This window comes from Sipha flava, unplaced genomic scaffold (assembly GCF_003268045.1).
Source record: "Sipha flava isolate LNK unplaced genomic scaffold, YSA_version1 237_pilon_pilon, whole genome shotgun sequence".
In the NCBI taxonomy this organism is placed as follows: domain Eukaryota; kingdom Metazoa; phylum Arthropoda; class Insecta; order Hemiptera; family Aphididae; genus Sipha; species Sipha flava.
This window is the reverse complement of record NW_020272879.1, coordinates 1,023,882-1,036,358: the sequence shown is the minus strand read 5'-3', so window position 1 is coordinate 1,036,358 and position 12,477 is coordinate 1,023,882. Positions and strand designations below refer to the sequence as shown.

General features: G+C 26.1%; 1 protein-coding gene across 7 annotated transcripts in view; it reads left to right on the top strand.

Annotated features, from left to right (window-relative positions):
- The window catches only part of LOC112683962 (CUGBP Elav-like family member 1-A), a 69,227-nt gene that overhangs the window by 37,534 nt on the left and 19,216 nt on the right, over window positions 1-12,477 (top strand). For 6 of the 7 annotated variants that reach the window (XM_025555234.1, XM_025555238.1, XM_025555233.1 and 3 more), the window contains 4 exons: window positions 5,843-5,968; window positions 7,360-7,610; window positions 8,792-8,915; window positions 9,704-9,904. In XM_025555234.1, the coding sequence (XP_025411019.1) occupies window positions 5,843-5,968; window positions 7,360-7,610; window positions 8,792-8,915; window positions 9,704-9,904 (702 nt within the window). The remainder of the gene's footprint in view (window positions 1-5,842; window positions 5,969-7,359; window positions 7,611-8,791; window positions 8,916-9,703; window positions 9,905-12,477) is intronic. The other variant, XM_025555236.1, reaches the window with a different exon arrangement.

Sequence of the window (12,477 nt, the reverse complement as noted above, 5' to 3'; positions counted from 1 at the left end):
TGTGTGTGTGTGTGTGTGTGTGTGTGTGTGTGTGTGTGTGTGTGTGTTTACACACACACTGGCTTGTTTACAATTCAATGATAAAATATATTTAGAAATTTAAAATGCTTCATCTAATTCTGAAAACACATTACCCAATTATGTATAAGAGTTTTAAAATGATTGATTCAAACCTTTGGTAGTTGTGGCTATATTTAAAAAAACCGATATATCTTTTATAATCAAACTAATGTGTTTGGGTCCATCAGCCAAACTAAACATATACCTAATTTAGGGTTCTTGAACATTGTACTCGACATTATTGACATTATGGTCTCTATGTAAATTATGGATATCATTTAACGTCACTGTATGTTGTATTATTATAAGTTTTTAATTTTTCACAATAAACGTAAATGAAATTTAATCTCGAATTCAACATAATTCCTCACGTTGTAATATAAGTACTATTTAAACAAGTAAGATTTATTATTATTAATTTCTACATTCGTTAATTTCTCTCCGTAGTTAGAATTTTAATTTGCACTTACATTTAAAGAATCTTTAGTAATTTTGAAACATTAATCCATTTTATTGTATTAAAATGTGGTTTTATTGTTGCTATCTATAGGGAAACTTAACTCGTGTGTTATATATTGTTATGAATGTTCACAACAAGTGTTCTCTTAAAAATGTGAAAAATAAAAATTGTTTTTTAACAGACCATATGTAATATGTTTAAGAAAGTTAGCCATTTGTAAAAAAAACAAATTTTAAACGTGCTTTGAATAGCAGATTCGCATACACATTTATGTAGAATGGTCTTCTTTTGTAACTTAGTAATGTCTTTGTTTTTAAGGCCCATAATTATATTTTATGTTAGACTGTAAGATATATTGTTGTCATCTTAGGAATAAATCCAGTAGGTGTACAAACTTTCAAAATGTCTAGAGTTAAATTGTAGTTTTTATCGAATTTGTTTCAGGTTCTTATGGTTAACATTCTATAAGTATTTTATAATTTTTCTATTGTAAATGGGTACGAATTTGACTATAAATCATAGTGTTTTGATCTCAGTCAATTCTGTTAAATACTTCCAATTTAACACTTTAAATGCAAAAATAGATAATTTTAAGTGTTTAAATTATGGTAATAGAGTATTTATTTAATAATTTATTATATCAAATAATTTTTCTATATCTCTTCTTATTATAACTCAGTTATAATTTGATATTCGGATGTATCTAATTACCTACTAAAACCTAGTTTTAGTTTTTAGTATAGAATTTAATATAAATAACATATAATATTGAAGTTATAGCAAAAACAATTTAAACTTAATTTTTCAGATTGATAATTTTGACGTAGTCGTAAGTGAGATCTTAAGTTAATATGAATAATTGAACTAAGTATAATGTAGTTTTATTTAAGTTAGTTCATTATTTTTTCTAGTAAATCATTTAAATTTAAGTGTTGATATGTCATAAATAATATTGTTTAAAGTGTCGTTGAATATTATTTGACTATTATTTAACAGCCAATTGAAAAAGTTATCATTATTTTTTATTTTTATTTTTTTTTTTTTTTTGTAATGCATCACCGATGGATTATATTATTTATAATTTATATTTGAAATTAATTTAAAATTAAAATATACTGAGCTTTTTGCAAAATAGCTATTGAGGTAAAATAATATGTGAAGCACTATAGATACTTAGGAATATAAATATTCCCCTACTCTTATATAATTTCAGGTGTATACTCTGGCTAAATGCAAACTATTTTTGTGCTTTAAATGTAATAAGTATATGTGTATTCATTTATATGTAAATACTATGTATACTTCACAACTAATGTGCTTCAAGTGCACTTGAATTGTGTAAAAAAAATATGAATGTAGAGAATCTTGTTTTGGTTTTTTAATGTCCCTAAGGATTCGAATATATTTAGAATATTATCATTTATGTAAGTATAAATCGAACTATTATAGTTTTAAACTAAATTCTTGAACTAGTTAATCAATATAAATAATTCAAAATGTATGTCTAAATATAATCTAGTTATTATTAATATTATTACAATTCATTATAGCGTATATTCTTATAACTATGAATGTACAAAATTAAAAATAATTATTACTTTTTTATTATTATATTTATATTTTTAATATTTTTCGTTTAAAATAATAATGTATAATTTGTATGGTTATACTTTGCATTATTCATACACAATTCCATTAAAACTTAAAACGACTCGTATTGTAAATAACATTAATTATTGAATTTTTTATGTTTGTAGTGAATGGTGTATCTAATGAGATAATTCCCGAAACATTTAGTATAATTTCTAAGATAATAGAATATTTTAAACACATAATTTTTATAATAATATTTAATCTAAATATTGTAAATATAACATTAATAAAAATAAAATTTAATTCTAAATTATGGTTTTAGAAATTTAATCATGTCTAAGTAGTACATCTATTAAACAATATCCTTATTTTACGCTTGATTAGTATAATCAATTTTTTTATAAGGTATAAAAAGTATACTTATTAATGACTTAAGTGGTAAATTATAATAGTTATATAACTGAACAGGTTTTGTTAAATAAATAAAAGTTTTTTTTAAATGTTTTCTTATTTATTTTTTGTTATTAGACTTACAGTGGAAAGGCATATTTGAACCGCAAAATCTTAGAAAATTATGAAAACTATTGGAATTATATGTATGAATGTGGTTTCTATTTATATAAAATACAATGGTCATAATAGATTTGTTTAAATTTTTAAACATTTTGTGTAAGCTGCTTAAAATGTTATCACTGAACGAACGTCATATTTTTGTAATGGATTTTTCCGAGTTATGTTCGTTCCCCAACGCTATGTTGCTCGGAGGGACAGTAAAGAGATAAATGTCGATTACATTAATATGCAGGTCAGCAACATGATTCAAATATGCCCTATTCTAGTTTTTTAATCGTTTTTCTTTTTTTACTTTTTGGTTTTACCAAAAATAAATGACTTCATTAGACGTATAATATTTATTTTACCCATTATATACCTAAAAACTATAAGCCGGAATATTTTTTCATACTTCAACCTGTAATTAATTTTATAACGTTTTTTAAGTTATCAATTTTTAAAAAATTCATAATGTGAATTACCATTAATTTGTTACTATACTTGGATTTATGGTTAAAGATTCCACAACATTTTTTTTTTTTTAGAATAGTACTTTTATCAACACTTATAATCAATGTTTTTTTATTTCCTACCTTTTTTACACGAAGTGTAACTAAGCATTTAAATACCTAGGTTATAAATATGTTAGTTATTTAATTGTGTTTCCTTTCAAAATTTGTTACTGTACTTTCTATGAAAATCATACAAATAAATACATATTTTAATTTATTTTTTTAGGTATTTGGTATTTAGAAATGTAGTAGCATTTACCTAAATGGTAACCAAGATCGTAATGAATAAAATATCTATTAATTTTTTCATATTCACAGTGACCAATTAATATTGGTTCTTTTTTATTTGTTTAACTTTTTTTTATAAGTAGGTTAATGCTATGCATTCATATATCAAATATATTGTATATATGTTTTTATTAACACTGTATTGCACTATATTCAATAATTAATGATAATTCAGCTGAATTTTATTTTACGTAGTACAGATATTTAATGACTTGTGAATTTTTGTATTTGTTGTACCTAATTTCCTAATAGTTTATATTTTTATGCATATTTTTAATAGTATTATAGCATGGTTAACTGCGGGCCATAAAAAAATGTATTTTTCATTTTTTTTTTTTTTTTTACATAAATGTAAAATATTACAGTTACGCAAATAAGTGTTGTAATGTAGAATATTTTAGAGGGTTAGATATTTAATGATGGCGGGCCGCAGTTGGCCCGCGGGCCGTAGTTTAACCACTACTGATCTAGAATCTAGATAAACAAAATCGTTTATTCTTGAAGTCATGTTAGATGTTGGACCGTGATCTAATTGCATGATTTACTGCTCAGCTACCAATGAGCTAAAACAAGATTAAAATACTTATATATATATATAGTGCTAATTGTCAACTATTTCCTACTACAAAATTCAACCGTCAATATTTATATTGATCTAGTTTTTTACGCTGGTTTGGTTTGTAGAGAAATAACTTGAGCGTGCTAATAAAGTCAGCTTTATATGTGTATACTTAATGTATTTGTGTGTGGATGTTTTATAGGATGGATAGGGGAAGTCTTTACAACAATAACCACTTAAACTAGAAGCGTTTATGCCAATAGCCATATTTTGTTTATTGAAAAGCTTCGGAGAAAAAGGGGTTGAGAATATATATTTATAACACATACTTTTACACATCGTCATCGTCATAAACAAAGCTTGCTCGTGGGGGGGGCACACGTTCGCAAATTAAACCCATAAGAGAGTATGATGGTTTTGCCCTATTTGGCTACTTGCAGTTTCCGAAAATATCGTCTAGCTCGTTTAATCACGATGCTGCAAGGGCGTTATCCAAATAATTGGTTTTCCGTTATGAAAACAACAGATGCATGGAGAATAATGTATGTCTATATGACTGAATGTGATGCGTCGCCATGGACAACATCATGTTACTTTATCGTTGGTCAACGTGTTTCCCTTTTTAACCAGGGTATGTCCATTTATACAATATATATTTATAGACACACACACAAACCAGAGTGAATTTAACAGTAATATTGTTATTATTTTTGGCTTTTAAAATTGAATACATTTGTGAGTCTTATGAGTAATGTCCGTGTGAATTGTCATATTTTTAATGGTTTGTAATGGTCATGGTTCTTATCCGATTTTAATTCAGATTTTACGTGATAGAAGTTTTTTGATACTACCTTACAATTTTCTATATGTTTTTCGAATCGTTTCTAAACTTTCATAGCTTGAATATTCTTGAGTCTATTTTTTTTTTTTTTTTTTTGTATTCCGTAAAATGAAATAACATAATTTGATTTCAAAATATAAATTAAACAATTTATGTTGTATGGTTTTTGCTAATATTTTGACATAATTTCGACAGAGTGATTTGTTTATTTTTTAACGATAAAAAACGAATTCTATTTGAAAATATTATAGAGATAGTATTCATGATAAACTCTAAAGTACATAAATGCTAGCGTAAAAATATATTTATGATTATATTTTCAATGTTATATTCTTCAGTTATAGTTAAACCACACTATAGCGTGAGATTCGTTTGTTTATAAATAATTTTTTATCAATTACTTCTTGGTGTCTAAGAATTTATGACCAGATGTGTCCATTTATATGCTCTGTATATAGATATACGTACTGTTTCATTATATTATATAATGATTTTAAAAATATTTTTCCCGATTTTATGAAATGTTGACTTTGAAGATTCCTCCTCGTGTTGTGGATGTCAATTAGTTACTGTCCGATTGATTTTTTATTATTATTTATTTATTTTTTTTCTAATTACCGTAATTTTTGTTTATGCTCATCAGTTATCGATGTGTTACTGACACATTTTTTTAAAAGTTATATCACACTTATTCAGTACACTCAAAATTTACGAACATAACTAGACACTATGCCTACAAATCGTCTAATTTATCAAACTAAAGTAATTATCGTTGTAATAGTTTTTCTCTTTTGTTTGGTTTGCGTTGTTGTTAAATGGGTATCATTTTCTGTATTTTTTCCTATATTTTCATCAATCCTCTTTTTTAAATATGAGTTTCTATATTTTCGTTTGAATATAATTTTATTGGATCTCAAGTTTTAAATTCTGAATGTGCAAAAGGGATTTACTAATTATAGGTGTTTTCTATGTTACAGAAAGAAAACTTTTCATTGGTATGCTGTCAAAAAAAATATCCGAACCCGACATCAGAAATATGTTTGAACCTTTTGGAGCCATCGAAGAGTGTTCTGTGCTTCGTGACCCGAATGGTGTTAGTAAAGGTAAATCGTTGATTCAAAATGTTAGCAATTCAATAAATATTTTATTTTTTTTATAATTGACGACTGAACATTTTTTAAATGATAATTCTTAATATTATTGTATTAATGCGTGAGTTTATTTTTAGATATATTTTAAGAGTGTATTTGTGTTGAATATGTATGTATGACTTTCATAAGTGATGATTAGTTTTTTTTATGGGTAATATATCTTGATAACATTCTTATGAAATATATTTAATGCTTTTATATTGTAATGTAATATAAGCTTTTATACTTTCATAATATTATGAACCATGTTGTAATAAGTTGCAGAGAGGCGTGGTATAATAAAAATAATTAATATCATTTTAGATTACGCCAAAGACAGATTTTTGGCTTCTAAACCACTATAATTTTAAGATAATTTTCAAAATACTTTGCTCTATAAGCTCTATATAGCTCTATAAATGCTAATATATATATATTTTTTATCAACCAGCCAAAACGTTTTGCATGTATTTCTATCCATAAACTGAATTTAAACCATCATCATTAAATTATGACTGGTGTTTTTAATATTAAAACGTGAATTTTAGTTTGTTAAATAGTTTGGTTAACTTCTAATTTAATATTTTCTAAGTTGTTTTATATTCTATGTACTAATTTATTCTTTTCATTTTAGATTTATATATAATTACTTTTTAATGTTGAATGTAGTAAATGAGAGATATGGTTCTTATGATGGGTCATTTATTTAATTGATATATTTATATGCATATTATTACATATTTGTAGTAGCTACACTTAAAGAAAAAAATATTATTGAAATGTAACATAAAATATTTAACTTCTATATATTGTATTTGATAACAATTTCAATATTTTAAAAATTATATTTAAATTATATTTAAACTGTGAGTTTTATTATAATAAAATAATTGTCCATTTCATATAACTTAAATGGTGTTTCCTTAAAAAGTTAATGTTGTGATATTTCTGTCTGAAAAACTATTCGATATTCAATTTAGGTAACTGTCGGATTTTTCATATCATTTCATGTAGGTAATTCAAAAAGTTGCGTGACTGCTAATACGAGGTATATTCTATGATAAATAATTTTAACCATAAACTTTTTTTCAAGTTTTCTTCTTTTACAAATCTGTATAATATTTAAAAATAATATGTAAATCATTTAAATTGAAACAGAAAAGTTTTTTGCTATACAGCAATGAGTATAATTTTAGCTAATATTTCTAGGTGTAGTAATTATATTTAACATAGTATGAGTTAATTTAAACATATATGCTATGCATATTCAATGTCATATCGTATATTTAGTGTGGGGCAACAATATTGAAACCCATCCGATGTATTATATCATGTGTATTATAATCGGATGGTTTTTATTGCAGGTTGTGCGTTTGTCACGTACACGACTAAACAAAATGCGATCGCGGCTATTAAGGGTATGCATCACTCACAGACAATGGAGGGCTGCACGTGTCCGTTAGTGGTGAAGTTCGCGGACACTCAAAAAGAAAAGGACCAAAAACGTATGCAGCAAATGCAAGCGAATCTTTGGGGTCTAGCGGCAACCGGCGGCAACAACGTGCCTACTGCTCAGTACCTAGCTCTAGGCGTACTGGCCAATCAACAAATAAACGTAATAATTTAAATATAGTAAATTTGTCTTTTTTAAGTATCTATCTATACATAGAAAAGAGATTATTATAGACCACATAAATGTTTAACATCAATTTTGAATTTATATTATTTTACCCTAATCTCAGAATTCCGTTAAATTCATTGTTTCGTCATATTCATGATTTATTCATTAATTTTCCTTGTTTTAATACCGATATTTTTAGTCTTATTTTAATATAAGGTGTATGACATTAATAACTATGTTAATACATATTTAACCTGTTGAAAGTCGTAAAAAAAGTCTGCACAGTTGTATTGTTTACGATTATAAACAGTTTAATTTCCTGTCTTATGAAAACGAAATGTTCGTATAAGTCCCGTATCGATCAAAAAAATAAAATCAGTTCATGATAAATAATTTTTAGATCATTCTAATAAGTAATAACTAATATATATATATATAATGTACGTACTACGAGTGTAGTAATACCATTATCGTAAAATCTCATTACATTATATTACTACATCTGCGTTGATTGCAAAATCCGTCCACAATTCGACTAAATCCTTTAATCGTTTTCTAATTAAACTTATGAACAGTACTGAACCATGTTTATGCGTTTTATGAAGTTAGTATTGAAACACGAACCCCTTGAATACTCCCATGGGTGTAAATGGCAATGTTATAAACTTGGTGATTCAAAGCGATCTCGTGAAAACTTTGACTGTAAAGTATTCAGTCTGTTCGAGTAATTCGCCAAAATAATATAGTCGTCAAGTTTCCCTACGGATGTTTGCAAGTTTGTCGTTAAGTCTGGGTAAAATCAACGATGCATGTAGATGTTAGCTTTCTAAATAAAAAATAATGTAAATTTAAAAAAAAAAATGTCTAATTTTTATACTTCGTGATAAAGTGAGAATTTTAATAACTTAACATTTAAGATAACTTTCATTTTTGTGTGAAAGTAAGATAAATTTTACTCCGACGTGTATAACTCATAATATATATGTATAACGTCATATTTTTACGTGAAGTGGGTTTTGTATAAAGGTTCATTTTTGACCATCTCTATTAATATAACTGTTTAATATTGTGTATTTTATAAGCATACATTTAATGACTAATCTAGTCAACTAATTAGGCAATGATAAGTTCGATGGGTTAGGTCAATGATTTATGTTGTTTCTATGATTTCCTAGAACGACACGAATTCATTGTCGTCACAAGTGCTCCAGCAAATTCAACTTAATGCTGCTGCCGCTGCTGTGGCTGCCAACAACAATAATAACCAGCTGAATAATTTACTTTTAACAAACAACACAGGTACGTGGACGAAACATTAATTAATCCTCTTGAGTCTCTGATAAAATTTTTGTTCAATTGTTTAAATATTTTAAAACTATGATATGGTATAATTCATCAAATAAATTATACGGTTAACGGTATTTCAATAAAATTAATTATACGTGATTTTTTACTATATTCTTTCTTTTTTTTTTACTATTTTTTTTTTGAGTTTCTTCTAAAACTATTTTTCTAAAAATTATTCGTATAATATATTTTTATAATGATTCTTTTTAATAGTAGTTTAAGCGCACTTCAATCTAGGAAATATTTTTTCGATTTATAATTTTTTTTTATCTTACGGACGAGTTTGATTCATCGAATTTACACACTAATATAGGTTGATTATGTAGAATTGATGCTGAACAATTAATTTAACAGGGAAAATTATCTGTGAACGGTCTTGCTTGTACTTTTATATAAACTATATAATAATATATACAATTATTTAAAATTTTCTAATTATAACGAAATAATGGCCTAATATAAAGTAAACCTAATAATATCCTCATTTATTATAGTGTATTCTTTAGAGCCTTATTATTTTTAGAGTGAATAATTAAATTTTATGCATAGGCAATAATTTTATTTTCTATTTTGGAATATTTTTACTTGAATTATTATATTCATATTTTTCTTTAAATTTTATTATTATTATTTAAGCAGCTTTTCTTATAAAATATTTGTTGTTATACCCGAAATGATGTGCAGTGAGCAATTTGTAAAAAATCATTAATTATATGTTAATGTGTGGACCCAATATTCAGGTGCGCTCAAATCCCCGTATCATGTCCAGGCGTCCCATTATCATCCCACACATGTAGATACTCCTCGGCGTTTAGATTACACCGATCCTTTCTATACAGGCTACCAAAATTTGTCCACATCGCCGCCGAGTCTTGGAGACCTCAATCCAGGCAACTTACAGAACTTGTCGACACTCGCTAATCTATCCGTTGGAAATCCCCGTAAGTACAAGTCATTATATCTATATACATATTATTAGTTATTATTGAACTATTATTATCAAATATGTCAAACTATCGTTCATACAGCAGTGGATACAGGGTGGGGCCATGTTTCTACATGCAAATGCAAATACCTGGCCTCACCAGCAATCCTACTACTGACCTGACATAATAATTTAGTAATTTTTCACGTGCAGACCTATTTCAAAGTAGTTTTGCCATAGTTTTATTATAATTAAAAATTAAAAATATAGTAATTAGTTTATATTAATTTTTTTTCTGAAATATCATTTTTTGTAAATCTACCTAATAATTGTTGGTCTGACCCTATTTAAAAAAAAGAAAAAATCCAGGTGCCATTGCATCCATATTAGAAAAATTAAATTATAAAATTACATTTTGGTTTTCTGCGTTTAATATTGAAAAATTTAAATAATTATTGAGGAAGGAATTTGTTAATATTGTACAAAAAATCTTAAAAAACATGATGTGGCATATGAATATAATACTGGCTGTGCCAAATCTTCTTAGGTACAAATAATTCATATTTCTAGCTTTCCAATAACAATCTCTGACCAATATCATCCACATTACTGGTACATAGTCAATCTTTAACTTCACATAAGCCTAAAGTATAACTCATTGCAAAAAAATACCACAAACATAATGCGGTTGTATTATTTATACTATATTATTTATATATTATTTTATTCCAAATTATCAATCTAAACTTCTACCTCTCTCCTCTAATTTATATATAAAAATCTACTGGATTATACTTATCACCTTTTCTGTTTTAAATTAAATTTTTACTTATTATGTACATATATGTGGATTTTAGATATTTATGTTTAAATTAATACAAAAGTCTATTGTTATTTTGATTATTATAAGCACTGTGCAATTGTATTTTTTGATTTATCTAATTTTAAAATAAAATAAAATGTAATTTTAATAATAATCTTATAATAATCTTAAGTTTTCAAATATTTAATGTCAATTTTTCGTAAAGTGAGTTTAGATTTAATTTCTCATTTATCAAAAGAAATTATAATTATTTAGTTTAATGTTTGATACACAATTGAAAATTAAAAATATGTTTACCTCAACTATCTAATCGGTAAAAATGTTTAAACTTAAATCTAATGATTTAAACAAAATAAATTTGAACCCTAAAAAAAAAAGGTTGAATAATATAATAAATTATATACAATTAGTGAAATAATTTTTATTTGTGTTCAAACGAGAAGTTGAACTTTATTTTAATTTCGAGTAACATGGCGTTAGAACTTTTATATGTATTTTATTTTTCTCTTTTTACCTGCGAAGCGACCAACATTTAGGATTTTTTTCGCGTTCAATATTTTTTTATTTTTTTTAAAAAAATTTCAACGGATCGTTAAGATCTAATTACAATACGTATAGTTATTAGTTCAAAATTAAACTTAAAAATAATCAATAATTTACAATAATAATAATTTTACAAAATAATAATCAGTAATTTAACAATATTATACATTACCTATATTTAAGTACAAAAAATTCTGTTTACATAAAAATTAATCGAATCATTCGAATTCAATTTTGGTTTCATTAGCTATTGACATTAATCTATTTGTATGAGAGGCTAAAGCATTATTTGTTCTTTGCGTGTAAACATAGCTGCAAATCTAGTTCTATATCGAGGAACATTTAAAATTATCGAAACTAAGATTTCAGGGCATTTAATAAACCTATTAACCAGCTACATTAGAAATTTTATATCTAAAAATTGTAATAGTGATCGATAAAGAGAATGTTGAACGCGATTTGTGTTAAATTTATAAACCATAAATTGAAGAAAACGATTTTGAATATTCTCCAAACGTTGAATTTTATATTTTAAATCAGGCCACTGAACCACGGTTTTATATTCAATTTTCGCTCGAACTAAAGAAGTATATAATTATATATACTTATCTCCTTTTTAAAATGCTCCGACTTATAAGCATTTGCCATTCAAACGTATACTACTAGTTGCAGTCAGCGAAACGCTTCTAATAATAATTAACACCCGAATTCCAAATGTAGTGGCCATACGAGAACACAGCTATTCGATGAAGCTGTTCGCGATGCGTTGCTTTTTCTTTCTTTTGCGTTGGAACAAAGCCAAAAACAAAAACAAATCTTGGTTTTCTTTTAATCACTTATTTCTTTGCATTGTAAATATACTTGATTCTATTAGCGTTGGTATTATATATGTGCCATTGGCTTATTTGTAACAAAATTGTGTCATCGATGATCATCGGAGAGGTGTTTCGTCGGTGTCGAATGTACGAGTTTATTATCGAACCGGAAGTTTTTTCTATTGTGCGATCGATCGATTTGCAAACACTGTGGTGTCTGCTGTATTATTATTTAAATGACATAACTTGTCTCTTGTTTGCTTCTTGAAATTCGTTCATTAATACTAGCGTTTTGGAGGTAGCCTTAATTGAACATTAGTTTTCGTTTTCCTATTAAGTTATTTGTTAATATATATGTGTGTGTGTGTGTGTGTGTGTGTGTGTGTGTGTGTGTGTGTGTGTGTGTGT